This window comes from Otolemur garnettii, unplaced genomic scaffold (genome assembly GCF_000181295.1).
Source record: "Otolemur garnettii isolate 467f Iridium unplaced genomic scaffold, OtoGar3 scaffold00010, whole genome shotgun sequence".
Classification (NCBI taxonomy): Eukaryota; Metazoa; Chordata; class Mammalia; order Primates; family Galagidae; genus Otolemur; species Otolemur garnettii.
In genome coordinates this window covers 22,088,515-22,114,691 of record NW_003852405.1, presented here as the reverse complement: position 1 = coordinate 22,114,691, position 26,177 = coordinate 22,088,515, and the positions used below count along the sequence as shown (strand labels likewise).

The window sequence follows — 26,177 nt, the reverse complement described above, 5'->3', positions numbered from 1 at the left end:
TTTTTTTTGCAGTTTTTTGGCCGGAGCTGGGTTTCAACCTGCCACCTCTGGCATATGGGGTTGGCGCCCTACTCCTTTGAGCCACACACACCACCCAGGTCTTAAATATTTTTAAAAGATCAAAACCACAAAGATTTTTCACTAGCCTTACTCTCAGATTATAATTTGGCCATCACCTCTGTAACACTGGAAATGCCAACAGATGACCTAAGAGTACACCTTAACACTGGCCCCAACATTTTTTCCATCAGTCTATCCCATTCTTTGATATGAACAAGAAATTCTCCATTCTCCATTTTGTATATACTGAGTATAAAAACCTCATTAGAAATCTTTGCTATTTTTACTGATGCATAACTATCTAACTAAATATAAGATAATGTACTACTAATAAATACAAGTGGTATCATATCTAGGCAAACACAGCTTCAAGGGAAAACCCTTAGAATATCCCCTTCCAACCAAAATGCCATCTCTCAACTCCCTCTATATAGAAACTAAGAACTGCCATTGCTCTTAAGTTAATATTAACACTTTGCAATATCCCTACGTAACCGAAGAGTAACACTTTTTTTTTTTTTAATCCAAACAACACTTGGATTTTTTAGCAACACATGTCCTTGTGACAGGTGCCAAAACAATTTTCACTTTTTTTCTTAGAGCATCTTATATAAGAGCACTAATGTTTTTGTAAAATGATGTATCTAATTCTTCTCTCATTTTCGAGATCATACACTATCTAAGGACCAAGTTTTATTTAACTGTGTTTCTAGTACACAATGAGTACTCAGTGAGTTTTTTGAACGATAATTACATGTAAGTAAGGAAAAAAAAAATAAATGTCTTGCCTGGGTCTTTCGTTGTTTTGTTTACAAAAAAATCACAATATCCATCGAAAACACAGAGCTATAAGGACATGATGAAGAAAAGCATATGGAGATCCACAGACTTACATGTCTGCAGTCAAATGAATTTACTTCAATTCACAGAACAATAATCTTTAAACCATTTGGATTCTAAATCTTTATGTTCCCAGCACAAATACAGAATTATATGAAAGTGATTTTGAAAAATAATTCTTAGGAGTAAATCCTTAAAAATCAGAGGAAACAAGAAATTGTTGTTTCTAGCAATTCAAAATCAGGTAAAGTAATCAAGGTTATGTTTCCTTGGTCAGAAGGCTAAAGGCTAATTTCTCCTACATCCTAAATGTTTACATCTAAAGAAGATTGATACTATTGGAAGCTCAAAGTTCCTTTTTTTTATTTTGAGACAGGGTCTCACTCTGTTAATAGAGTTCTGTTTGATCCAACTTCAGAAAGATATAAAGAAATTAGAAAGGGCCAGAGAAAATAAGCCAAATTGGCGGGTAAAACAGAAGCTAGAAAATTCTAAATTCTAAAATTCTTAGAAGTGAGAATTGGTCTCCTAGAATTGGAATTATCTTTAGATATTATATATGCCACTTCCTTATGCTTCCAGAATATTCCTGATAAATCATAGGTTAGTTATCAAAGGCCTATTATATGCTGGGGCCTTATTAGAATCCTTCCCTTTTATGCAGCCTACACCCAGTCTTCACCTCACATATATCTCAAATACATCCACTTTTTATTTTCACTGCCACCACCAGGCGCAAGTCATTTCTCTCTCTCAGCCCACTCTAATAGCATCTTGACAGCTTATCCTCTTCTACTTCTGCTCCTCACAAACATGTTTTAACTTCCCAATTCACTGCCACCAGAGGGATCTTGAATTAAATCATGTCACTGGCACAGTTAGAATCCTTTCAGCCATTTTTCCTCCATCATACGACCAAGGACAAAGTGATTAAACATAGCCGGGAATGACTGGCTTCAGTCTCCATCACGACGGTCATCTCACGTGACTTTTCCCTTTGTTCACCATAGGGTATCTACACTGGCTTTCTTTCTCACAGTCCCACTTAGGACCGTCACACAGAACGGTAACCACCATCACCATAGCTGACACTTAGCAAGTGTTGACTATGTGACTGGCACTGTGCTAAGAGCTTTATCCTGCCTAATCCTCATCAGAAACTTTATGAAGTAGTTACTTTTATCCTTTCATTGATGAAAAAACATATCCTTAGAGAAATTAATTTCTCTGCAGCAAGGTAGGTGGCAAGGGTGGAGAATATATAGCAAGGCACATTCCAGGAATGTTCATTCTGCCATCTTCTCTGGCTAACAACTCGCTCCGTTCTTCATGGTTACAATTCATATATCATTTCCTCAAAAGAAATGTCTCATTTCCTGATGAGAGACTTGGCACTCTTGTCGTAATTCCTTAAACCTATAACTACATATTTCTTTATGTGATTATTTAATATCTGTCCAATTTCCAATAGGCTATAAGTTTCATGAAGGCAGCACCATAGGAAGGTACCTGTGCGATCAGTAAATATCTGCTGAATTAGCAGATGAAGACATATCGAATCTCCCAATAATGAGATGCTGAACCACCCTATGGAAGAGCCTGTTTGAGTGTTAGAAATTCTGTTAAAATATTCTTGCCTAGGCTCAGCACCTGTAGCTCAGTGAATAGCGCGCCAGCCACACACACTGAAGCTGACGGGTTCAAGCCCAGCCCTGGCCTGCTAAACGACCATGACAACTGCTCCCCCCAAATAGCTGAACGTTGTGGTGGGTGCCTGTAGTCCTAGCTGCTTAGGAGGCTGAGGCAAGAGAGTTGCTTAAGCCCAAGAGTTTGGAGTTGCTGTGACCTATGACACCACAGTATTCTACTGAGGGCAACATAGTGAGACTCTGCCTCAAAAAAAAAAAAAAAAAAAATTCTTGCCTATATTAAACCAAAATCTGTTCCCTTATACTGTCCATCTACTGATTCTAATATTGGTCTCGTGGCCAATATTGAAAAAGTATATTCTTTTTTTCTTTTACAGCTCTTCATACACTTTCAACCTAGATAGTTTAAGACAGTACTGATAATTATGGTTGGATAATTCTAGATTTACTTATAAAAAGTGAAATGCTAGAATAAGGGAGAAGAAAGAGCCTCTTTTGAAATCGGGGCATCATTTAGGGCACAGTTTACAGAAATTAGTTCTTCATACACAGTATATATGGCAAGATATGGATGGGAATACTGCACTTGGCCTGCTCTATCATCATTTGGGTTCTAACTGGTATAAATCTAGAAAGAACGAAATAAAACTAGAGACAGTCCTGTTAAGGCAATTAAATTACCACTGAAGAAGACTGGGAAAAATACAGACTAGCTACTACAATTAAGTATGGACATATCAAAATTATACAATTGGTGTCATAAAGTATAACCCTATTCTTCCTGTATCTCTTAAGGATTTTCTTGCCAGTAGAACTCTAGAATCAAAACATATTTCTAAAGTTTGAGAATTACTATTCTTGAGGCATCTCATTTTGTTTAATTAGCTCAATAGAATCAATAATTTTTTAAGAAAGCCTTTCTCTCCCGTCCTCAATGAGAAAGATAGACTCTCAAAATTGTAAAAGTCTTTTTGCTTGATAACTTATCTGCTTAAACGTTTCTAACATTTAAGCCAAATAACTGTTAACTAAGATTAAAACATCCCAGTCTGGTATAATGCAGAGATTTGGATTTTGAGTTTAGAGCAATGGGCTTAAATCTTAAATCAGCAATTTCTATGTTACTTTGAACTAGTTACTCACTGAACTCTAGTCTCCTGTGCTCTAATTTTAGAAACTGGAATAACAATGTACTTTTTAAAAGTCTCATAACATGAAACACCACTTGGTATCATGCTTGGCATATAACAAATGTCCAGTAACTATTGTTTTCCTTTCAGGGATAAAAATCCGTCCATTTCCTCTTTAGATGGGATTGGCATTGGGTTCCCATACTGTGTGTAACTTGTCCAAAATTATTACCTAAAAACCCAAACATTTAAAAGTTTAACATGTAAGATATTATTTTAAGAAAAGATGTCCTTCATTGGTATTTTTACATGGGATAATAACTTTAGTTTATATATGGCAAGCAACTTGTCACTCAGAAATGGCAGAATTTAATCCAAGTGACTTTTGGGAAATGTTACAATTATATTTGATGAGAAGCCTTTAATAATCTGAATACCACTCCATTGAAACTTCCTTTCTGAGCAAAAATAAGATCAAAAAGTTCAACTTTTAGCAATTCAGGATTAACTGAATTAACTTTTAAGATTAAACAGATCCCTCCTCGTTTTGACTAATAATTAATAACAAAAATAAGAGTATCAGAAATTGTTGTTTTGTCATAAGACCAGGATTTGTAATTGTTTATTTAAGTTTAAAAGCCAATTTTGTAGAAATTTTTATTTTTGTTTAAGTCATAAAATAGGTTATAGGGAATGGAATTTACTCATTGAAGCTATCAAATGTGTCACCTGGTTTTGTTTAATCACAAACTAGCACATTATAAAAAACTCACTTTCCTTGTTAATTTAATTTTCTACTTTATACATGTTATGTGAATTCACTTGTAAGTGATTATGTTACCTGGATTTCTTCATTCTAGGAAACAAAATTATTTCTAATGGATTTGATTCAAATACAACAGGCAGCCTTGTACTCATACAATTATGTAAAGATCAAACAACTCAAAATTTATTTGAGGAGAGGAATTCTGTGTTCCAATTCATTACCTCTTAGGTCATTCCAACATTTCAAATCCAAAGAAAAATTATCTTCATACTCTTAAGTTATATTACACTTTAATAAACTGTTTGATAATGAAAAATGTTAAGGCCAAATTTAGATTGATATAACCAGAACTAAAATTGAAATGAAATGCTAGAGACCAGAATATTCCTAAGATCATAAACGTAATTTATACTGGAAGAAAATACATTTGTGCTTTTCCTCATTTCTCTTTGGCATAGTAGGTTTTATTTATTTGTTGAATCATCGCAAGTGAGTTTAAACTTGTAGCAAATAAAAATTCTTCTAATTCTGAGTAACATGATCATGCCTAATAGGGCATGGTTAACATGAGCCCTACAAGTGCTTAGAGATAACTAAGAAAAAGACTGTAAAGTAAACTTACTGTTTCACCAATCTTTCCAATATTTCCTTGATCTCCGACTTCTCCCTGTCAGTAAAGAATATAAAATTGCGAAACTGGTTAGTTTTCAAATACGATTACTTAGGACAGATCTTCTGTTTCCCGTTTTAATGTGATTAACCATAAGATGGAGAAAGGCAAAGGAAATCTCAGGTATTCAAAACTCTGTTATGGTATTTCTGTTACACCACTGGGAGACTCTGATATGCCAAGGCTTATGAAACCTTACCAAGTTTGGACAGTGCTCGCTTCCTAAGCGCACGGCGGCAAGTTCACAAACTTAATTGTCATACCTTGTATGATGACAGCTCTGATGGCCAGTCCAGAAAAAGAGTTCCAAAATTGCTTTGAAGGGTGGACTAGGGGCTGGAGTTGGTGCGGAGCTTCCCAAAGGGAATACATGCAGGTGACCGTAGTGGTATTCAGCAATGAGGTACGTAGCACTTTTTAAATGTTGAGTTTACGAACAATTGTCAGACCTTGTGTGTTCATAAGCCCAGAACCACAATTTTGCTGTTCCTAAAGCTCTGACAACCCAAATATTTTTGTGACTCATTTGGTGGCAAATTTGACCTAACCTGAATTAATTTGGCGCCAACACTTAAATTGACCTGAGTGAGTTTATTTATGGCCTTGATTATAATTAATGTGTATATCCTTATATTTCACCACAGATAGATTAATGTACCTGATCATGATCTGTTGTCTCACAGATAGCTAGCAGTATTAAGTAAAATACAGTATATGCACCATAGTACTTTTCAAAACACTGATGATTTCCAATAATGTATTATCAAACTGTATTTGTGTTGGGCCCTGAAACCAACTGATCCAAGTGATGAGAAAGAGCCATTTTTAGTGGTGAGGGCTGGCATGAGCAAAGGCATAGATTAAAGAAAGGTAAAAGAGTAAGTACCACATAGACTGACTCTAACAGGAATGTACATTTGTTTACAGAAAAAGGAGATTAAGCCATCCATTACTGTCTGCAAATTAATAATTATATTGCAGTACAGGGTAGTAGGATCTTAGGACACTGAAAAATACTGTAACCACTACTAACATGTAGCTATTATGTAAAATGGGCTAGTCTGAATTTAAATGTGATATAGGAATAAAATACCCATCGGATTTGAAGACTTTGTATAAAAGAAGAATATAAACTATTTCATTGATAATGTTAATATTGATTACATATTAAAAAGATATTTTGATATCTTGGGTTAAGTAACATACTATTAGAATTGATTTTACCAGCTTCTTCGTACTTGTTTTTTGTTTGTTTTTCTTTTTCTCTTTCAATGTGGGGCTCACATCTGCGGTTTACCTTGTATGTGATAGTGCTGATTTGAAGCACTGAAACCAAATATTCATCATGAGTAAGGCCCTTTCACGAATTTCCCCCTCCATTTCTGTAGGCATTCAGATAAACAGCAAAGAGTGACAGACTGTAGCAGGTTGTAATACCTAGTTTTCGACAGCTCATTAGACAGCCTTTAGAAAAAATTTATGGCAAGATAACAGGCAGATTATTTATTTCCTAGTATCTTTCCCTTCTTACCCGTCAGTTGATCCTCTCTAATTCCCCAAAGGAAAACAAACAGAAAGGGTTGTGTTAACGGTCAGAGAGCAAAGGTTTGTTTGCAGATTACTTGTATCCTTGCTTTAGTTTTCAGAGACCCAGACGGTTAAGAGGTGACTTGGTTTTGAGGATAGAAACAAAGAGGATAATTCCCAGGACTAGGGAGGGAAGAGGAGTCTGGGATGCTATGAAGGTGGCGATCCTGCACCAACTCCCCCAGGTCTGAACCTGTGTGATACGCTAAAGCACAAGCTTCCTCAGCATCTCGTGGGGAACAAACATTAGAGAACTCCCCCCATTTACTGGGTTCCACAGAAGCCTGTAGATTCTGGTGCAATTTGGGAGAAGGCAGCCTATATATAGTGACTGCCATTCAGTCATGCCAGTTTACTGGACGGCAGCTCACAGTTGGATTTCCTAGACCTATTTGGCAATACAGGGATTACTCCCAATAAAGGGGAACTGATCAAGCTTTCTGTTTATAAACATTATACTTCTACATTTGTACTACAGAGTTTTTGTACCTAATTTGAGAAAATGTCAGGTATATGTATTCATTGAGGATAAGTCCAGTCACAGACACGTTGATACCTTAAACAACACTTTAGCTCGTATTTCTTGATTGATCTTGGAAAATGTTGTGTTGTTTACCTTTTCCTTAGATTTCTGTATCATAAAAATGATGAGCTTGATTAAGAAAAACCTCCACCTTCAGGAAAATTAGCAATAATGCTGTGACTCTTTCAATTATTACTTATATTTTAAATTTGCAAAAACCATCAATTCTTATCAGCTAGTTTCTTGCAGACCTTAATGCTGTCTGTACATATTCAACCATAACATTTCTTTATAGTTATTGGTGTTATTAAAAACATCTAAACCTTGGAAATAAAGGAAAAGTGAGTGGTGTATCTTTTCAGTGTCACAGAGTAATAAAGTCTACCCAATGATTATCCAGAGAACAATCTATACTTAGACAGAATCAACATTTACTGTGATTAAGACCCCCAGACTTGGTAACGCTAACAACTTGTAGATTTCTGCCCTAGAGGACATAATAACCAAAGTTATGGTTAACTGCCCTGTGTCTGACCTCCTGTGTCTTATCCTAACATTTCTTTATTCAATTGCATAGCTATACAAATATTTGGTTATAGATGCAATCACAGATACAGCGTGAGCATCCCAAATCTGAAAATCCAGAAGCTGAAACTTTTGGAGCACTGACACGATGCTCATTGGAACATTGTGGATTCCAGATTTTTGAGTTTGGGATACTCAAATGGTAAGTACAAATAATACAAACATCCCCCAATTCAAAGAAATCTGAAACCAAACTGTTTCTGGTTTCATGCATTTCAGATATGGAATATGCAACCTGTATTTAAATCAATATAAATACATAGATTCTCAATCACAGGAGAGTCATAATTTTATCTTTGTAATAATTATGCTTTAAAATGGATACTAAAGTCAGTTGCTTTACCTTTAAGCCTTCTGGTCCTGGTTCACCTGCATATCCCTTTTGACCTGGTTTTCCCTAGAAGAGAAGGAAATAAAAGAAAGGAAGAGATATGTTTTGTCATTCTCATTTTTGAGTGTTTCTTAAAGTTTATACAATTTAGACTATTCTTATAAAATTAAACACTTCAAAATTATTTGATAAATGTATTTCATCATATTCATTAGCTGTTCATTCTACAACTGACTGTCTACTCTGCGCCATGCATATTTCTGGGTGCCAAAGACCTGGGAATACACTAAACTAATGTCCTCTTAGAGCTGGTATTTTAGTAAAGATGACCAGGCTTTTTTTTTTTTAAAGACAGAGTTTTATTTTGTCACCCTCCATAGAGTGCTGTGGCTTCATAGCTCACAGCAATCTAAAACTCTTGTGCTCAAGCAATCCTCTTGCCTCAGCCTTCCAGTAGCTGGGTCAACCGGTGCCCGCCACAATGCCCAAATATTCTTAGAAACTAGATCTTGCTCTTGCTCAGATTGGTCTTCAACTCCTGAGCTCAGGCAATCCGCCTACCATAGCCTCCCAGAGTTAGGCTGGATTACAGGTATGAGCCACCATGCCTGGCCTGAGTTTTTGTGTGTGTTTTTTTTTTTTTTTTTTGAGACAGAGTCTCACTTGTCACACTTGGTAGAGTGCTATGGCATCATAGCTCACAGCAACCTCTTGGGCTTAAGCGATTTTCTTGCCTCAGCGTCCCAAGTAACTGGGACTACAGGTGCCCACCACAATGCCTGGCTATTTTTAGAGATGAAGTTTCTCGCTCTGGCTCAGGCTGGTCTCGAACCCGTGAGCTCTGGCAATCCACCTCCCTTGGCCTCCCATGTGCTAGGACAAAATTTTTTAAAATAAGTAAAATATATAGTACATTAGGTAGTAGTAATATGAAAGACATCAAATTAAGCAGGGAAGAGAGCTATAAATTCCTGTGAGAGTTCTATTGAAAGTTTTGATAAGATTTCCAGGGAAAAGACCTCACTGAAAAGGTGGCATTTGAGAAAATACTTAAAAAAGGGAATAAATTACAGGCCTATATGAAGGAAAAGTACTCTAGGTGGAGGGAAAGAGCAAATACCAAGGCACTGCTGCTGGGATGCGCAGAGTGTGATGAGGAACTATGAGCTGGAGAAGAATTAAAGAGACGATCAGTAAGGGGGTGAAGTCAAAGAAGGGAATGAGGGATGGGAAGTCAGGTCCTGTGGGCCTCGTAAGTTACAGTAAGTGCCTGCATCTTCACTCTGAGTGGGAAGGAAAGCCTTAGACAAGATTTGAGAAGGAAACAGATATGATCTATACTTTAATAGGATCACGCGGATGCAAGTATAGGAGCAGATGATGCAAATAAGATTCTGATGCAATAATCCAAGAGATATACTGTGGTGGTGTAGATCAGGTTGTATTAGAGGAGGCTGGAAAAAGTGGTGACATTCTGGATATAGGAGGCCTGCAGGTAGAGCCTCCAAAAACAGTTGGCAGGTCAGGTGTGGAATGTGGGAGAAAGAGAAAGAAAGTCAAAATGAATTTAAGATTTTTAATCTGAGGAATTGAACACATGACATACAGAAAGCTAAGAACAGTTGTAAAGGGTAAGTTAGAAGCTGAGTTTTGGACAGTTGAGTTTGATGTGCTTGTTATACATGTAACTGGGAGTTATACATGTCAAGACTTCAGTAGGCAGAAGGTTCTGACCTGAAGTTATAATTTTTGAAATCATCAGCATTTTGATGGTATTTAAAGCCATAGGACTGGATGAGCTCATCTAGCAGTGAATGTAGACAGAAATGAAAAAGCATTTCACAGATGACTATGCGGCAGAGTGCTTCAACATTTAGAATTTGAAGAAATGAGATAAATTTGATGCTAAAGAGCTAGGAGGGAAATCATGCGAGTGAAGAAATCGGTTCCAGTGAAATGGTATTGTCAAATTCTGAGGGGTATGAGTACTGAATAATGTGAAGATTATGAGGACTAAGAAATGACCACTTGATTCAGCAACAGAGAGCTCACTGATAACCTTCATAAGATCATCTGTGCTCCAGCAGGTGGGATGAAAGTGGTTTAAGGAGATAGAGGGAAGAGAAAAAATGTAAAAAGCATGTATAGAAAACACTACTGAAAAATGAAGGAGAGAAATAAGATAATAAGGGGGAACTGGGATCAATCCAAGTTTTGTTTTGTTTTTAAGATGGAAGAAATAATACCATGTTTATATGCTGTTAGGATGATCCAGTAGAGAGAAAGAATTAAGATCCAGGAGAGAGAGGGGAGAACTTCCAGACCAGCGGTTCTCAACCTGTGGGTTGTGACCCCTTTGTAACAATGACTGTTCTAGACCAATGTTCTTGAATAGACAAGAGGACAGAGTGTATAGTAAACAAGGGGAAGTTTAGAACTTACCTTAAAATATGGCCTATTTATCCACAGTCACAGGAGAGAAGGCAGAGTAGTCAGTGGGCAGAGAGAGAGAGAGGGGTTGATGCAATGACATAAAATGTCAATGTCTTCTGATTCCAGGGTTTTCAGAGAAGTAAGAAGCAAGGTAAAGGTTAAGAAAGAGGATGAGAAAAAGGCAAATGGAGTTTGAAGAAAAAATATGATATAATTTAGAAAAGTAAAAGAATAAATGGTTGTGAAGAGAGAAATCAGCATGCAATCAAGGAGATAATTACAATGTCCTAAACAAGATAAGGAGGGATATAGAGTCATGGGAGAGGGAAAGAAGGAAGAATGGAAATAGTTATACATCGTATTTACATTATGGGAAGAATCTCCCTGGAGTCTGGCATCAGCACATTTATAACTTCTTTGAAATCAAGCAACTTAGAGCATTAGTAACAGAGCTATTACCAATGACCTACCCAGGTGCTCTGTGGGGTTTGGAAAGACAAAACTTTAGAAGTGTACTTATAAAAGTATTATCAAAAAATTAAGAGAAGAAAAGAGAAAAATTATGGTAGACTTTTCCAAAAAAATTCTATTATAACAGATGGATTTTGAGAGTGTTATATTTCAACACTCTCAAAATTTAAAATTTTACAGAGAGCAATATCCTCTGGAGTCATTTCAGTATTAGGGACGATTTATAGGATAAACTCCACAGCAGTATCAGACTCCACATTGGTTTTCAGCCAACAGTAGAAATAATAAATGCAAAAATTGATTGGACAAGAGGTGAGTATAGTTTTGTTTTCCAAGGAAATAAATTTTAATTTATTTTTAATTCAGAATATCATGGGGGATACAAATAATTTGACTGCATGAATTCTTTTATACAGTTTGAGTCAAAGTCGTAAGTGTCCCGACGCCTGGATAGTGTGCGCTGTGTTAGGGGTGAATTTCCATCTTCTTCTTCCCCCCTCCCACCAGGGGGAAATTTTCAATGAAATCAATTTCACTGGGCTTGAATGCCAGTTTTTCTTTTATACAATTATCCTTGCAAAAAAAGAAAGAGAATAATGACTCTTTTCTTTTAATGGGATTGTAGCAATATATGTGCCAATGGAGAAAGACGCAAAAGAAATAATACTTATCTTTTTTAATGTGATTTTTTTAATTTCAAAGTTATTATGCAGATGCTAATATTTTTGGTTACATGAAGTGCTTTTATAAGGCTTGAGTCATGGTTATAAGTGTGCCTGTCACCCAGGTGCCACTCATTGCATCCATTAGGTAGTTTTCTTTCTTTTTTTTTTTTTCCAGTTTTTGGCTGGGACTGGGTTTGAACACGCCACCTCTGGCATATGGGGCAGGCACCCTACTCCTTTGAGCCACAGGCACTGCCCACCCATTAGGTAGTTTTCTATGCATCCCCTCCTCCTCCTTCTCCCTTGCTCGGGTTCCTTCCACTTTTACTTCACTCCATGCATGTGTACGCTCAGCAGTTAGTCCCACTTTAATAGTGAGTATGCGTGATATTTATTTTTCTACTTTTTAGATACTTCACTTAAGATAATAGTCTCAGTTCCGTCCAAAATGTTGCAAAGGGCATTGAGTTATCCTTCTTCATGGCTGAGTAGCATGTCCTGGTATAAATACACCACGCTTTGTTAATCTACTCAAGAATTGATGGGCAAATGGATTGATTCCATATCTTTGCCATTGTGTACTGTGCTGCAATAAACATTTGAGTTAGATGTCTTTTTGACAAAATGACTTCCTTTCCTTTGCATAAATATCCAGTAATAAAATTGCTGGATCAAATGGTAGATCTATTTTTAGTTCTCTGAGGAATCTCTATACTGTTTTCCACAGAGGTGGTACTAATTTGCAGTCCCACCGACAGTGTACAAGCATTCCTTTCTCTCTGTACCCATGTCAGCATCTGTTACTTAGGGCTTTTTAATAAAGGGCATTCTAAGGAAGGTAAGGTGATGCCTCATTGTTATTTTAATTTGCATTTCCCTGAAGGTTAATGACCTTGAGCATTTTTTTATTGATCATCTGCCCATCTTCTTTTCAGAAGCTTTTGTTCATGTCTTTTGTCCCCTTTTAATGCTATTGTTTGTCTTGTCTTGATGAATTGCTTGAATTCTTTATGGATTCTGATTATTAGCTCTTTACTGCATGCATTGCTTATGAATATTTTCTCCCATTGTATAAATTGTCTATTTGCTCTGTTTATTATTTCCTTGGTAGTACAGAAGCTGTTAAATTTAATCAAATCCCATTTATTTTTGTTGTTGCTGTGATTGCCACTGGGGTCTTCTTCATAAATTCTTTGCCTAGGCTGATATCCAGAAGAATTTTTTCAACATTTTTCTTCTAGAATCTTATGATTTCATGCCCTACATTAAAGTCTTTTTCCATATTAAATTAATTTTTGTGAGTGATGGGAGATAAGGATCCCGTTTCATGCTTCTGCATGTGGCTATTCAATTTTCTCAGCACCATTTATTGAATAGGGACTCTTGTCCCCAGTGTACACTGCTGTTTGCTTTGTCAAAGATCAGGTGGCTCTAGGTAGATGGTTTTCTTTCTGAGTTTCTGTTCTGTTCATCAGTCTGTCTTTATTTTGTGCTAATACTCTTGCTACTATAGCCATGTGGTATAGTTTGAAGATTGGTAATGTGATTACTCAAGATTTGAGCCTTTTAAGATTACATTCTCTATTCAGGTCCTTTTCTGGTTCCAAACAAAGTATAGAATTATTTTATTTAGATATGTGAGATATGACGTTGGTATTCTGATGGAGATTGTATTGAATCTGTAGGTCATTTTGGGTCATACAGACATTTTAACAATGCTGATTCTAACTGATGCATTAACATGATGTTTTCCATTTGTTTCTATCATCTTCTAACAACAACAACAAAAAACCCTCCAGACTAGATGGATTCATAGCTGAATTTTGTCAGTCCTACCAAAAAGTTAATACTTATACTATAGAAACTATTCCATTACATCCAGAAGGAGAGAATCATCCCCAACACATTCTATAAAGCTGCTATCACCTATCATCTTGATACTGAAGCCAGGAAATAACACATGCAAAACAAAAACTACTGACCAATATCCCTCATGAGTATAGATACAAAGATCCTCAATAAAAGACTAGAAAACTAAAGTCAATAGAACATAAAAAACAATTAGGCTTCATTAGAAGGCCAAGTAGGCTTCATTACAAGGATGCAAGGATGGTTCAACATACATAAATTGATGACACATAAACAGAAGGAAAATCAAAGATCATATGGCCATCTCAATAGATGCAGAAAAATCATTCAACAAAATTTAGCATCCTTTCATAATAAAAACCTGCACAAAGTAGGCATAACAAGAACATATCTCAAAATTAGAAAACTTATATATGAGAAGCCCATAGCAAACATCATACTGAATGGGGAAATGTTAAAAGCATTCCCTCTAAGAACTAGAACAAGATAAGAACCCCCATTGTCACCATGTCTATTCAACATAGTGCTGGAAGTCCTGGCCAAAGCAATCAGCCAAAAGAAAGAAATTATGGATATCCAAATTGGGAAAGAGGAAGTCAAGCTATTGCTTTTTACTAAAGATATGATCTTATATCAGAAAAATCAAAAAGTTCCAAGATACTTCTGGAATTGAGAAATCAATTCAGCAGAGTCTCAAGTTACACACTCAATGTACACAAATTAGTAGCCTACCTATGCAACTATAACAGTCAATCTGAGAGTCAGATCAAATACTCAATTATTGACAATAGCTAAAAAAAAAAAAAAATCTGGGAATGTACTTAAACAAAGAGATGAACAATCTCTACAAAGAGATTTCACTGAGGAAAGTGAAAATCTTTTAAGAACTGGCACTTTATGTATGATGTCCTCAAGGAAAGAGAATGAAATGTATCTTATGTGAATGAGTCTGATGCTTCTTAAAATAAATGTATTATAATGCATATACTTTAATTATTTCATGATAATGATAATGATAATGATATTTGGTCATGAATACAAAAAATGGTTTAAGAATTCATTTCAGAGGCTGAAGACAAATAATTCATATATTTTCACAAAGTATTTATTATCTCATGAAATTGGCAGAAAAGTCACATTATTAGCTTTCCATGTTTTACTGACACACTTAGAAAACAGAAATCCCTGAAATATTATTAAAATGGTGCAGGTATTTAGCTTCAATTTACAAATTGAAAATTTTATAAATAATTTGCACAAATTATTGTATTTTTCCATTTATAATGGATCCCATTGTATAATGCACACCCATGTTTTTGGCCCAAATTTTCAGGAAAAAAAAAATCTTTCATTTTTATTTTTGAGTTCAGATTTTTATTTGTTTATATTTAGGTACTTGTTTTTTGTATTATAAAGGAATTTTAGCATTTGTTTTTTCACATAATATGGTACAAAAATTTTATGTAATGAATAATTACAAAATGAAAGAACATATGTGAGGTACAAGAAATTTTATGTACTTGTAACAAATGTATGATTTGTTACATTTACGCATCATAGGTGGCCAAGAGGACTTCATGATTGTCAAAACACACAAGTACCATCTTATTCAATTTCTACATTACTGGTGTCTTATGAAGAGTCACTTTCCTCATCCCAGTAAATTTCCTTGTCCTCAGTTTCATCCACATCATTGCTGATGCCACATTTTTTAAAAAAACAATTTCATAACCACTTCCTTCCTGACATCATTCCATGATCTTAGGATCTAATCACAAAGCTGGGAAATGGATGATTTTTTTGATTCTGTCTGTCAATGATTTAACATCTACAGAAGTTAAATCATTACCAGCTGATTGCATCTGTGATGCCCACTCTTTCTTTATTAAGGCCTTAAAGAACTTGTTTACTGACATGTCATGAGGTTGCAGGTGGCTAGTTAGCTTACCAGGGGTCACAAGTTGGGTCTTCAAGACCTCTGAGATTGCTTTTGTACTTCGTATAACATGGGCTTTTGTTGCAAGTTCATTATAAGGTCAACAAAACCAATTCCAGGGTATTATTTTCCAGGGCATTACCATACACCAGGGTATTATTTTGCATATGGATATTATTGCTTTCTAGGGCTATGCTTTTAATACCTAAGCATAAAAAAACAATTAAAACATTTACATAGATACAGAAATACTACTCAAGTATAATGTGTATCCTTATAAAAATTTTGGTCAAAAGTGCAAATTATACACAGCAAAATACAGTACTAAAACCAAAAGACCGCAGAAAAAAACAAGTAAATATGTGACAGATGTAATTTCATTTAAAATATCCCTGAGAATTCCAGTTATTGGCCTATTTTATTTTGGGAGATTTTATAGCTATAGTTTAATACTTGTTTTTTGCTGTCATTTAAAATTTTATGCTATTAAAATTATTTATAGAACAGTTGATTTCAAGAGAAGCATGTGTGGAAAATTATTTATATGACACTTACCCTTGGCCCCAGTTCTCCAAAAGGTCCAATTGGTCCTTCTTCTCCCTTAAAAAAAAAATTCAGAACATATCATTCTGAATGATGCTAAAAGCAATTTGTAAAAAATGTAGACTCTTATTCTGTCTGTTTATTCTGAAATGTGAAGGTCATTCTGAGATGTAATGAAAATAGTGCTGCAATTTTATCGTATTTTAGAACTGTATCACCACAGGGTTTTTTGTTTTTTTTTTTTTTTGGTATATCAATCCCACATTTACATTAAGAGGAACATGTACTATTGGATTATTTTTTTAACTTTAATTTTCAGTTATTATGGGCACGTAGTAGTTATATTTTGTGGGGTACATGTGATTTTGTGATACAGGTATATACTTTATAATGATCAAATCAGGGTAACTGAGGTATCCTTCACCTCAAGCATTTGCTATTTCTTTGTGTTGGAAACATTCCAATTCCATTTCTTCGATTTTTAAAATATACAACAAATTATTGTTAACCCTGCTCATTCTGCTGTGCAACCATAGGCTAGATCTTACTCATATCTAACTGTGTTGGTGCACCCATTAACCGTCTCCACTTTAATACCCCACCCTGCTACCCCTGCTACCCTTCCCAATCTCTGGTAATGATTAATTTACTTTCTATCTCCATGAATTCAATTGTTTTAATTTCAAGCTACCACATATAAGAACATGATAAATTTTTCCTTCTATGCGCAGTTCACTTAATATCTTCCAGTTCCACCTGTATTGTTGCAAAGATAAGATTTCAGTCATTTTTACAACTAATATTCCATTTTGTATACATGTCTATATGCCATGTTCATAGATGAAACAAGCTATATATAGAAAATTGCAAGTGGAGAGGAGTGAAAGTGATCAGGGTATCACAAATCAGGAGGAGAAATCACTGAGACTATTATTTACAGATAACTTTTAATTTCTTGGGTTTAGTATCTCTCTGACACAGGGAGGAACTAGAGTTAAGTTCCTTTCAAAAGAAAATAAATACACACTGTTACATTAAAAATGTACTTATAGAGAACATGTTTGGTGTGGGCATATATTCATACTTTTATTCAATAACTGTGAGTTTCAGTTCTGTCATAAGCACTAGAGATACAAAGATACACCTGATCCTACTTAAATTGGGGCTAACGTCTAGACATGGGTGTGAAACCTGTGTCCTGGAAGGCCACACATTGCTACCTTGGTCCTTAAGTGAGGCAGTTTGACTAAAGCCAAGTTTCTCAGAATAAATCCTATTATTTTTATTAATATATTTTTGTTCATCTTTTATATTTTTACTTTACTTTTAAAATGAACATATTTAAAATACTAGAGAATAAAATAAATTTCAATTAAATGATCCTCCCAGATTGACCAGTACAATTAGAACATTAGTAAACCATGAGGGCTAAATTGATGGCTGCTGTGATCGTGATTTATTTCCAACTTCCCCACCTGACTGGTGCATGATGCTGGTTGGCAAGTCAATATGGGGGTTGAGTACGCCAGTCTTTTGACAACAGTGTGCTGTGTTTCTATTTAAAGTGGAATTTGTGAATAGTTGCAAAGCTTGACAGTAACCTTTAATTCTGTCTAACATCCCATCATGTCAAAGGAGACCAAAAGAAAGCTAAGGGAAGAAAATATATTTTTTTAATGAGGACTGGGAATTGCAACATTATATTATTTCTTCTAAGAATAAGGTGATTTTCTTGCTTTATGAAACTGCAATATCTTTTTTTTTTTTTTTTTTGAGACAGTCTTAAGTGTCACTTTGGGTAGAGTGCTGCAGCATCAAAGCTCATAGCAACCTCAAACTCTTGGGCTTAAGTTATTCTCTTGCCTCAGCCTCCCAAGTAGCTGGGACTATGGGTGCTTGCCACAATGCCCAGCTATTTTTTGGTTGTAGTTGTCATTGTTATTTGGCAGGCCAGGGCTGGATTCGAACCTGCCAGCTCCGGTGTGTGTCTGGTGCCCTAGTCGCTTGAGCTACAGCCACTGAGTTTAAAATTGCAATATCAACATTAAATAGATTCAATGTTTATCAGCATTATAACACTCATGAGGACCACAAATATTTTAAATTAGAGGGGAAGGTGCCAAAAATTATACCCCAGAAATCAAAATATGAAAATCCAGAGCCAAGGCAATTCTTTCAAGAAGAAATAAGACCTGAAAATAATATCATTAAACAATTCAAAAAGTAGCTTATATACTTGGAGGGAAAGGGTAGCCATTCAGTGATGTAGAAATTGTGAATTGTTGAAGTTGTAGGATGCTTAGACACTGATAATGTTTCAAAGTACAAACAACCACTTTCAAGGAGGACTGTAATGTGATCAGTGGCATGAATTAGCTTTCAACATAATAAGTCAACATCATGCAATACTTCAAAAGGAAAATATATATTATTTAATTACTTTGGATGAATCTACTTATACTACTGACTCAGCACAGGTTTCACATTTCATTGAGGTCATAGAAAATTATCCTTCTACTATGAGTTACACGCTTGGGGTACTCTTAGCTTCAGGTACTCCTAGCTTGCGGTACTCCTGCTAACAGAACACAAGAGATAGCTATCTTTAACACCTTTTGAGATAAATGTCATGAAGTTGGACTTACTTTGGTAAATTTAGGGAGTGTTTATACAGAGGGTGCACCTTCCATTACAGGAAAACATGAAAGGTTTATTACACAGATAAAAAAATATTAATAGATCTGAATGCTGTCATTTTTCATTGTATCTTGCATCAGCAAAATCTCTATGCTAAAGCTACTATTTTAAGTGACACTTTGCTGTAAGTTGTAAGTATTATTAACTGTGTTGTACAAAAGCAACAAAGCATGGTTTTGTAACATGCTAAAGTTGAATAGTGAGGAATGTACAGGCGGATTTGCTGTATCATTTTAAAGTGCCTTGGCTATCACAGGCACAGGTCTTTGCCAAATTTTTATCTCTGTGAGAACAGACAGTTAAATTTTATGAAAAACAGAATCAGCAATGTGAATCGTTGAAAGGAGGCTTCTATGGGAATGCACCATTTCTGTATAAGGCCACATTAAATCAAAATGACTTAAATATTTCTTTACGAGATATATAAATAAATTTATATATGATGTGTATGCCCAAATTGAAACATTTCATAAAAATCTATCTTTTTTAAAGCATTCTTCTTCAAAAGGAAATTTCAGATGAACATTTTCCCCCATTAGCAAAGATCACTGATGACAGGATGGTATATGTGAACCATTTGAAGAATACACAGGTGTTACAGACCTATTAGCTGGAGAATAAAATAAAAGGCTCATGGACTTTGAGAGTCATGACATCACACTCATAGTAGTATTTCAACCTCACCTAGTTGATATTGCCAAGGTACCTGAAGAAGTACAGGTAGAATTGATTGAGCTCTCAGTAGATGACATTTTTAAAGTCCTTGTTTGATGCTATGAAAGATCCAATTGAAATACAGAAAACTGCAGGAGAATACCCATGCTTTCAGCAACATGCCTGAATACTGCCATCTTGCTTTTCAACTATTTATTGCTGCAAATCTACATTCTCTTAGTTAACCCAAATCAAGGCACCCTTAAGGTAAAAAAGAAATGACTGATACTCGTTCAGAGATGATCAACTGAAACTGTGAACCTTCAGAGTACAACCAAGTGTTCAAATACTTTCCAACAAAAGCACACACAACAGTAATTAAAATGTTGACTTCAAAATTAAAAAAGTTTTCATTTTTTGAATTTATTAAGTACACAGTGGTTAGATTTTTATGAAATAATACATATTTATAACTGATTGAAGTTTCTTTAATGCAGCCTTATTTGATTACAGCTAAATTAATGCAGCCTTCCCACATGAAAATGTTATCCACTTATGATCTGGACCTTATTTTTGACTAATTTATAGGACTAACATTTTAAGGTCAAATCTGCTATAATGTCTTAAAATATAAATATCTGGTAATTCCTGGTAGGATCACAAACTAAATGGGTGAAACACTGAAAATAAACTTTTATCCACCATTTTCTAAAAGAATTAAAAAGTAATAAATGCTTTAACTCCATTTAAAGACATATTTACTAAATATACGAATTTACCTTTAAATAGTTGGTGTTAACCACACCTGAACAATATACTATATGACGTCACTAGAATATCATGTATCTTATTTATTTGATAAACATTTTTGTTCAATTCATAATTATATTAAAATATAATTTATTGGGTCACAAATATAAAATAGTCCAAGTAGTAAACATAAGTTCTAGTACATAGGGGTGCAACTCTGGGTTCAGATTCTTCAGACATTCCACTGGAAAGCACTGACAAAAATCACTTCATGGATTCAGAACACTGTGAAATGATTCTGAATATCCCATTACTGCCAGTAAAAAGTGATGACTTGAAATTCTCAATAACAAAAAATGTCTACACTAATGAAATGCTTGCTTTAAGCCAAAATTAAAGTCCTGTAATAAATAAAAAGAGAAAATTTGAATGAAAAACCTAGCTAACTAAATAGTCATTTCTTCCATACCTGAGTACCTTTGAGACCAGGAGGTCCAGGAGGCCCTCTATTTCCAAGGAGTCCCTATAAAGGCAATATAAGAACACACAATAAAAATCATAGATCAGTTGACATTTTGATCAATGAGCTTTAATCTGTGGAAAGGCAATATTACTTGGTATCACTGACTTCCCTCTAAGAGGTTATCACAGTGTGATCAGAAGATAAATGAGCATAAAACTATAGGGCATCTACAACACTGGGAAACACAGGAGAACTTATTTTTAAACAGTATGTTAATGTTCAAATAAACTGCTCAGTATGTTATTCTTCAAACTCCAAACAACTTATCAGAGAAAGTATTTCTAAATTTAAAGTAATGTGTTCTATTGTTAATCTGGTAATACAGCATCCACAAAGTCTGAAAACAGATGGAGGGGATACACAGTGTTTAAATATCTGTGAAGAGACCAGCAGAGTCTGGAACTCATTACTTGTTAGTTGAATAATTCATTAGTTCTTCATTACTCATTGGTTGAAGAACTAACTGTTCTTTTCTCAACAACATGGTAAAAAGAGAAGGGCAGTTTGCAGAAGAAAATGACAGTATGAATTCGGCTAGGAATTTTAAGACTATAAAAAACGTTTTGTTAATCAAAATACGTGTACAAGTTGTTAAAAATAAATTGATCTTAGAATGAAAGCTTTTTAAAGTAACTGTTAAAAAAAACCTTCCTAATTAAGACCCTATAACATATATTTAACATGGCGATATTTTCTTAATCAATTCAGTTCTCCTAATTATGCAATGTAGAATCAAAGATTTAAGCAAATTTCTTTTAAGAATTATCCATTATAATATTGCTTCTACTGACTCTAAAACCATTAATAGTTTTCATCTAATTTTTAACTGTAGTTAAAGAGTATATTTACCCAGATGACTTTGATCTTTAGTTCTGAAATCAGCAGATAAACTACATGGAAGTCTGTCCTTCATGTTATATTAATACCTTGCTAGACTTTAACACAATCAGATAATAAAAAATTCTTCATCAGGGCGACACCTGTGGCTCAAAGGAGTAGGGCTCTGGCCCCATATGCCAGAGGTAGTGGGTTCAAACCCAGCCCTGGCCAAAAACTGCAAAAAAAAAAAAAAAAAAAAACCCCAAAAACTCTTCATCAATTTACAAGTCTATAATCCACATCACAAGATTATTATATTAACAGCTCCATTCAAGAAACTACATCATTATAGGCAATAACTTTCTTTGTGCAGTTTTCTTATTTTTGAAAGAAGTAACAGAATAGATTATAGAACTGGTAATATGCTGTTTTATGCCAGTCCAATGTACATTAATCCTTCTCCAGGCAAATATGCCCTAATTTTCCTTAAGTAAATATTCTTTCTCCATTCTTGGTTCATGCTGCTTTCGGAGAGGTACCTCTACCCATTACTATAATGGGAGACATGTAACAGGGACATAAGTCAGCATCTTCCATACCACTAGGAACAGTGATTATTCAGGAATGGGTAAAGGACCCAAGTCAATCTAACTAAAACAGATTTTAGACTTCAGTGGAACTACCAGGAAGACAGAACAACATTAAGGATGAGGTAAACTGAACAGTGGGAGAAAGAGCCTGAGAACGAAATCAACAAATGGAGAGAGTAGGCCTGATTAGACTCTCATGATACGATTTGGGGTTCTAGAACCAGTAATGATTGAATCCCTAAACATTTAACATATTTATTTCAACCTGTTTGAGGTGGTTTTCTATAACTTACAAGAGAAAGCATCCAAATTGACACAATTACTTCAATTCTCTTTAATATCCAAAATACTCTCTTTCAGAATTCAAAGAGAAAGATTTTTAAGTGTTTGGACTTACTAGGGATACAGAATCAAATGCCATTAATAAATGTATATGACAGCTAACACATAATCATTTAATTCATGTTTTTGTTCATTATTTTTTCATCTGGTGTTTTATTAATTTTCTACCATGTATAAGGCCCAATAGACAGCAAAATATTAACCTCTGACTATACAAATATATATATGACATGGTCCCATTATCAATGAGTTCATAATTTATTATGGAAGATGGTCCTTTAAAATAAAAAGTATTAGGTAAAGTTGTTATAGCAGTAGAGATATATGCATAGTGTAATGAGAAGCAAAATCCTTTCTGGGAGGCTTAGAAAATTTTTAGTGTGTGCAAACAATTTTGTATTGAATTACTATAGGATAGTAAAAACTAGTAATAAAAATAAAAATACACTAAAAACTTATAAACAATTCCTGAGGCTCAAAAGGTTCTGATGAATGTACAACATAATATTAGTATATGCATGTAAGAAACTGGCTCAGCTCTCTATCCAGAGTGTAATCAGTGGAGGGCTCAGTGGTTAGAGGGAACCAGGTACCCTTAACTCTCTCATCAAAGCTATTTATTCTAGGGATAGCACTACTGACCAAGAAACAAAAATAAACCTTGCAAGGAAGCAGGCAAACCTATACTACTTTTTCTCCTGTCTTTCTAGACCAGACATACACAGAATATTCCATCCAACAGCAACAGAATATGGATTCTTTTAAAGCGCACATGGGCAGGGCACAGTGGTTTACACCTATAATTCCAGCCAAGGTGGAGGCCGTGGTGAGAGCATCACTTGACACCAGGAGTTCAAGGCCAACTTGCATGACAGAGCAAGACCCCATCTCTACAATTTTTTTTTTTTAAATTAGTGGAGTCTGGTGGTGTGTGTTGGTAGTCTATTTACTCAGAAGGCTGAAGCAGGAGGATTGCTTGAGGCTAGGAGTTTGAGGCTGCAGTGAGCTATGATGTTACCACTACACTCCATCCCGTGCAAGAGAGTAAGATACTGTCTCTAAAGAAATAATTAAAGCACATATGGAACATTCTCTAGGATGGATCACATGTTATCATAGAAATCTTAGAAAACTTAAGAAGATGAAATTTATACCAAGTATCTCTTCCAGCCACAATAGAATAAAGTTAGAAATGAATAGAAGAAAAATTGACCCACTTTTGGCACTTCTATTCAACACAGTACTAGAACTCATAGATTGAGGAATAAGGCAAGAAAAACAAAGGCATCAAAATTGGAAAGGAAGAAGTAAAATCATCTCTGTTCACAGATGACATGATCTTGTATGTAAAAAACCCCCAAAATTCCACAAAACTGTTAGAAATAATAAACAAATTCAGCAAAGTTGCAAGATACAAAATTAACATGCAAAAATCAGTTGCAATTCTACACACTAACAACAAACAATCAAAAAAGGAAAATTAAGAAAAAAATCCTATTCATATGAGCAACAAACAGAAGAAAATACTTAGGAATAAACTTAAGCAATGGGGCAAAAAGAAGTGTGGACTAGGAACTATGGAACAGTGAAACAAGAAATTAAGGAAGATATAGATAAAGGTATAACATCCTTTGTTTATGCACTGGAAGACTTAATACTGTTAAGATGTCCATACTAACCAGAGCAATCAACAGATTCAATGCTACTGCTGTCAAACTCCAGTGGCAGTTTTGTTTTTGTTTTCTTTTTTAGAAGTAGAAAAAGTAACTCTGAAAGTCATATGGAATCATAAAGAACCTTGAATAGCTAAAACAATTTTGAACAAGAAGAACAAAGCTATATACCTCTTGGTGGTAGGACACAATTATAAGAGGGACTTTATCTAAAAAAGGCAATCAGTATAACCTAATTCTCTGTATGCTCAATGAATCCCAAACAATAAAAAAAAAAAAAAGAAGAAGAAGACCAACAAAGCTGGAGACATTGTATTTCCTGACTTCAAAACATAGTATAAAGCTATAAGAATCAAAATAGTATGGTACTAGCATAAAAACAGATATGTGTATATAGACCAACTGAACAGAATAGAAAACCCCCAAATAATCCATGCATATATAAGTCAAATGGTCTTTGACAAGGTCAACAATACAACACAATGGGAAAGGACAGTCTCTTCAACAAAAGATGATAGGAAAATTGTATATTTACACGAAATGAAGAAATGAGGATTCTTTCCTAATAACATAAACAAAAATCAACTCAAAATGGGTTAAAAGACTTAAACATAAGACCTAAAACTGTAAAACTCCAAGAGTAAAAGCTTCATAACACTAGTAAAACTCCAAGGTAAAAGCTTCATAACACTAGTTATTTCAATGATTTCTTGGATATAACACCAAGAGCCCAATCAGGAAAATCAGAAGTAAACAAATGGTACTACATCAAATTAAAAAGCTTCTGCATAGCAAAGAGAATAAACAACATAGTGAACAGGCAATGCACAGAATGGGAGAAAATAGCCCCATATGTAATATGGGGTTAATGTTCAAAAAATATAAGGAACCCCTATAACTTGCAAAAAATCAAATAAGCCAATCAAAAATGGGAAAAGGACCTCTGGATACTTAGCCAAAGAATTGAAAACCAGATCTCAGACAGATATTTGTACTCCTATGTTCACTGCAACTTTACTAACAATAGCCAAGTGGTGCAAATAACCTAAATGGCCATTGACAGACAAATGAATAAAGAAATGTAGTATAGTATTGAGCCATAGCAAAGAAGGAAATCATGTCATATGCTAAAGAAGAATGGACCCTGAAGACATTATGCTTTGTGAATTAAGCCAGTAACAGAACAAACAATGCATGGTTCTACCCACTGCAGTATCTAAAGTAGTCAAACTCAGAGAAGCAGAAAGTACATTAGAATGGTGGTTGCCAGGGATTAAGGGCAATGAGGAGTTGCTGTTCAATGGGTGTGATAACATCTCAGGCACATGAGATGAAAAAGTGCTAGAGATCTGCTGTATAACAACGTGTGTGCATTCTGAGTGTTACAATGGGGTACACTGAAAAGTTTACGGGAGTCAATTTCAAGCCATGCATTTTATTACAATTTAAAGAAAAATCTCCCATGGGCTTATTAGTTTTCAAACTCTTCAATGTTATACAGATCTGTCACAATCTGTTTCCTGCTCCCCCCGCCCCCCGTAAGGGAGGTTTACTTTACCCTCCATCTCAGGGTGTGTTTAGTATCTGTCGCTTAGAATGTCTCATCCCTTTGCTCCAGTTGGCCAAATCCAACCCATCCAACTTAAATCCCATTTTCTCCCTTAAGTGTCTCAGAAAATCCATACAGATGATCCTTTCCTCTGAACTCCTTACTATTCACTTCATGCTTTTTAACTTTTCACACGTGCTCAAGTTTCCAGAGGATTACAAGTTCCTATTGGAAAGAAGGTCAAGTTATGATTTTGATTTGTACACTGCCCATTGTACAAACTGAATAAATATTTCTCAGCTAACTAAATGCTGCCTAGAGAATACAACGTTTTATGTAAGAAATCTGCATACAAATCTCTATACAACATATAGAATGTAAATCTTCAGGGCTGGGTGGAGGTGACCTTAGAGAACTGATTCAAGCTAGGCATCTTCCTCATACCAAGTTAGCTTACCTCTTTACAGATAAATACAAGACATATTGTAATAATTCAATGCAAGAACTATTTCTACATACTAT

General features: G+C 35.0%; 1 protein-coding gene across 2 annotated transcripts in view; it reads right to left on the bottom strand.

Annotated features, from left to right (window-relative positions):
* Nucleotides 1-26,177, bottom strand: part of COL24A1 (collagen type XXIV alpha 1 chain) — a 294,021-nt gene that overhangs the window by 154,657 nt on the left and 113,187 nt on the right. For both annotated transcript variants that reach the window (XM_023509811.1, XM_023509812.1), the window contains exons 21-24: nt 20,629-20,682; nt 16,071-16,115; nt 8,154-8,207; nt 5,068-5,112 (exon numbers count right to left, since the gene is read on the bottom strand). In XM_023509811.1, the coding sequence (XP_023365579.1) occupies nt 5,068-5,112; nt 8,154-8,207; nt 16,071-16,115; nt 20,629-20,682 (198 nt within the window). The remainder of the gene's footprint in view (nt 1-5,067; nt 5,113-8,153; nt 8,208-16,070; nt 16,116-20,628; nt 20,683-26,177) is intronic.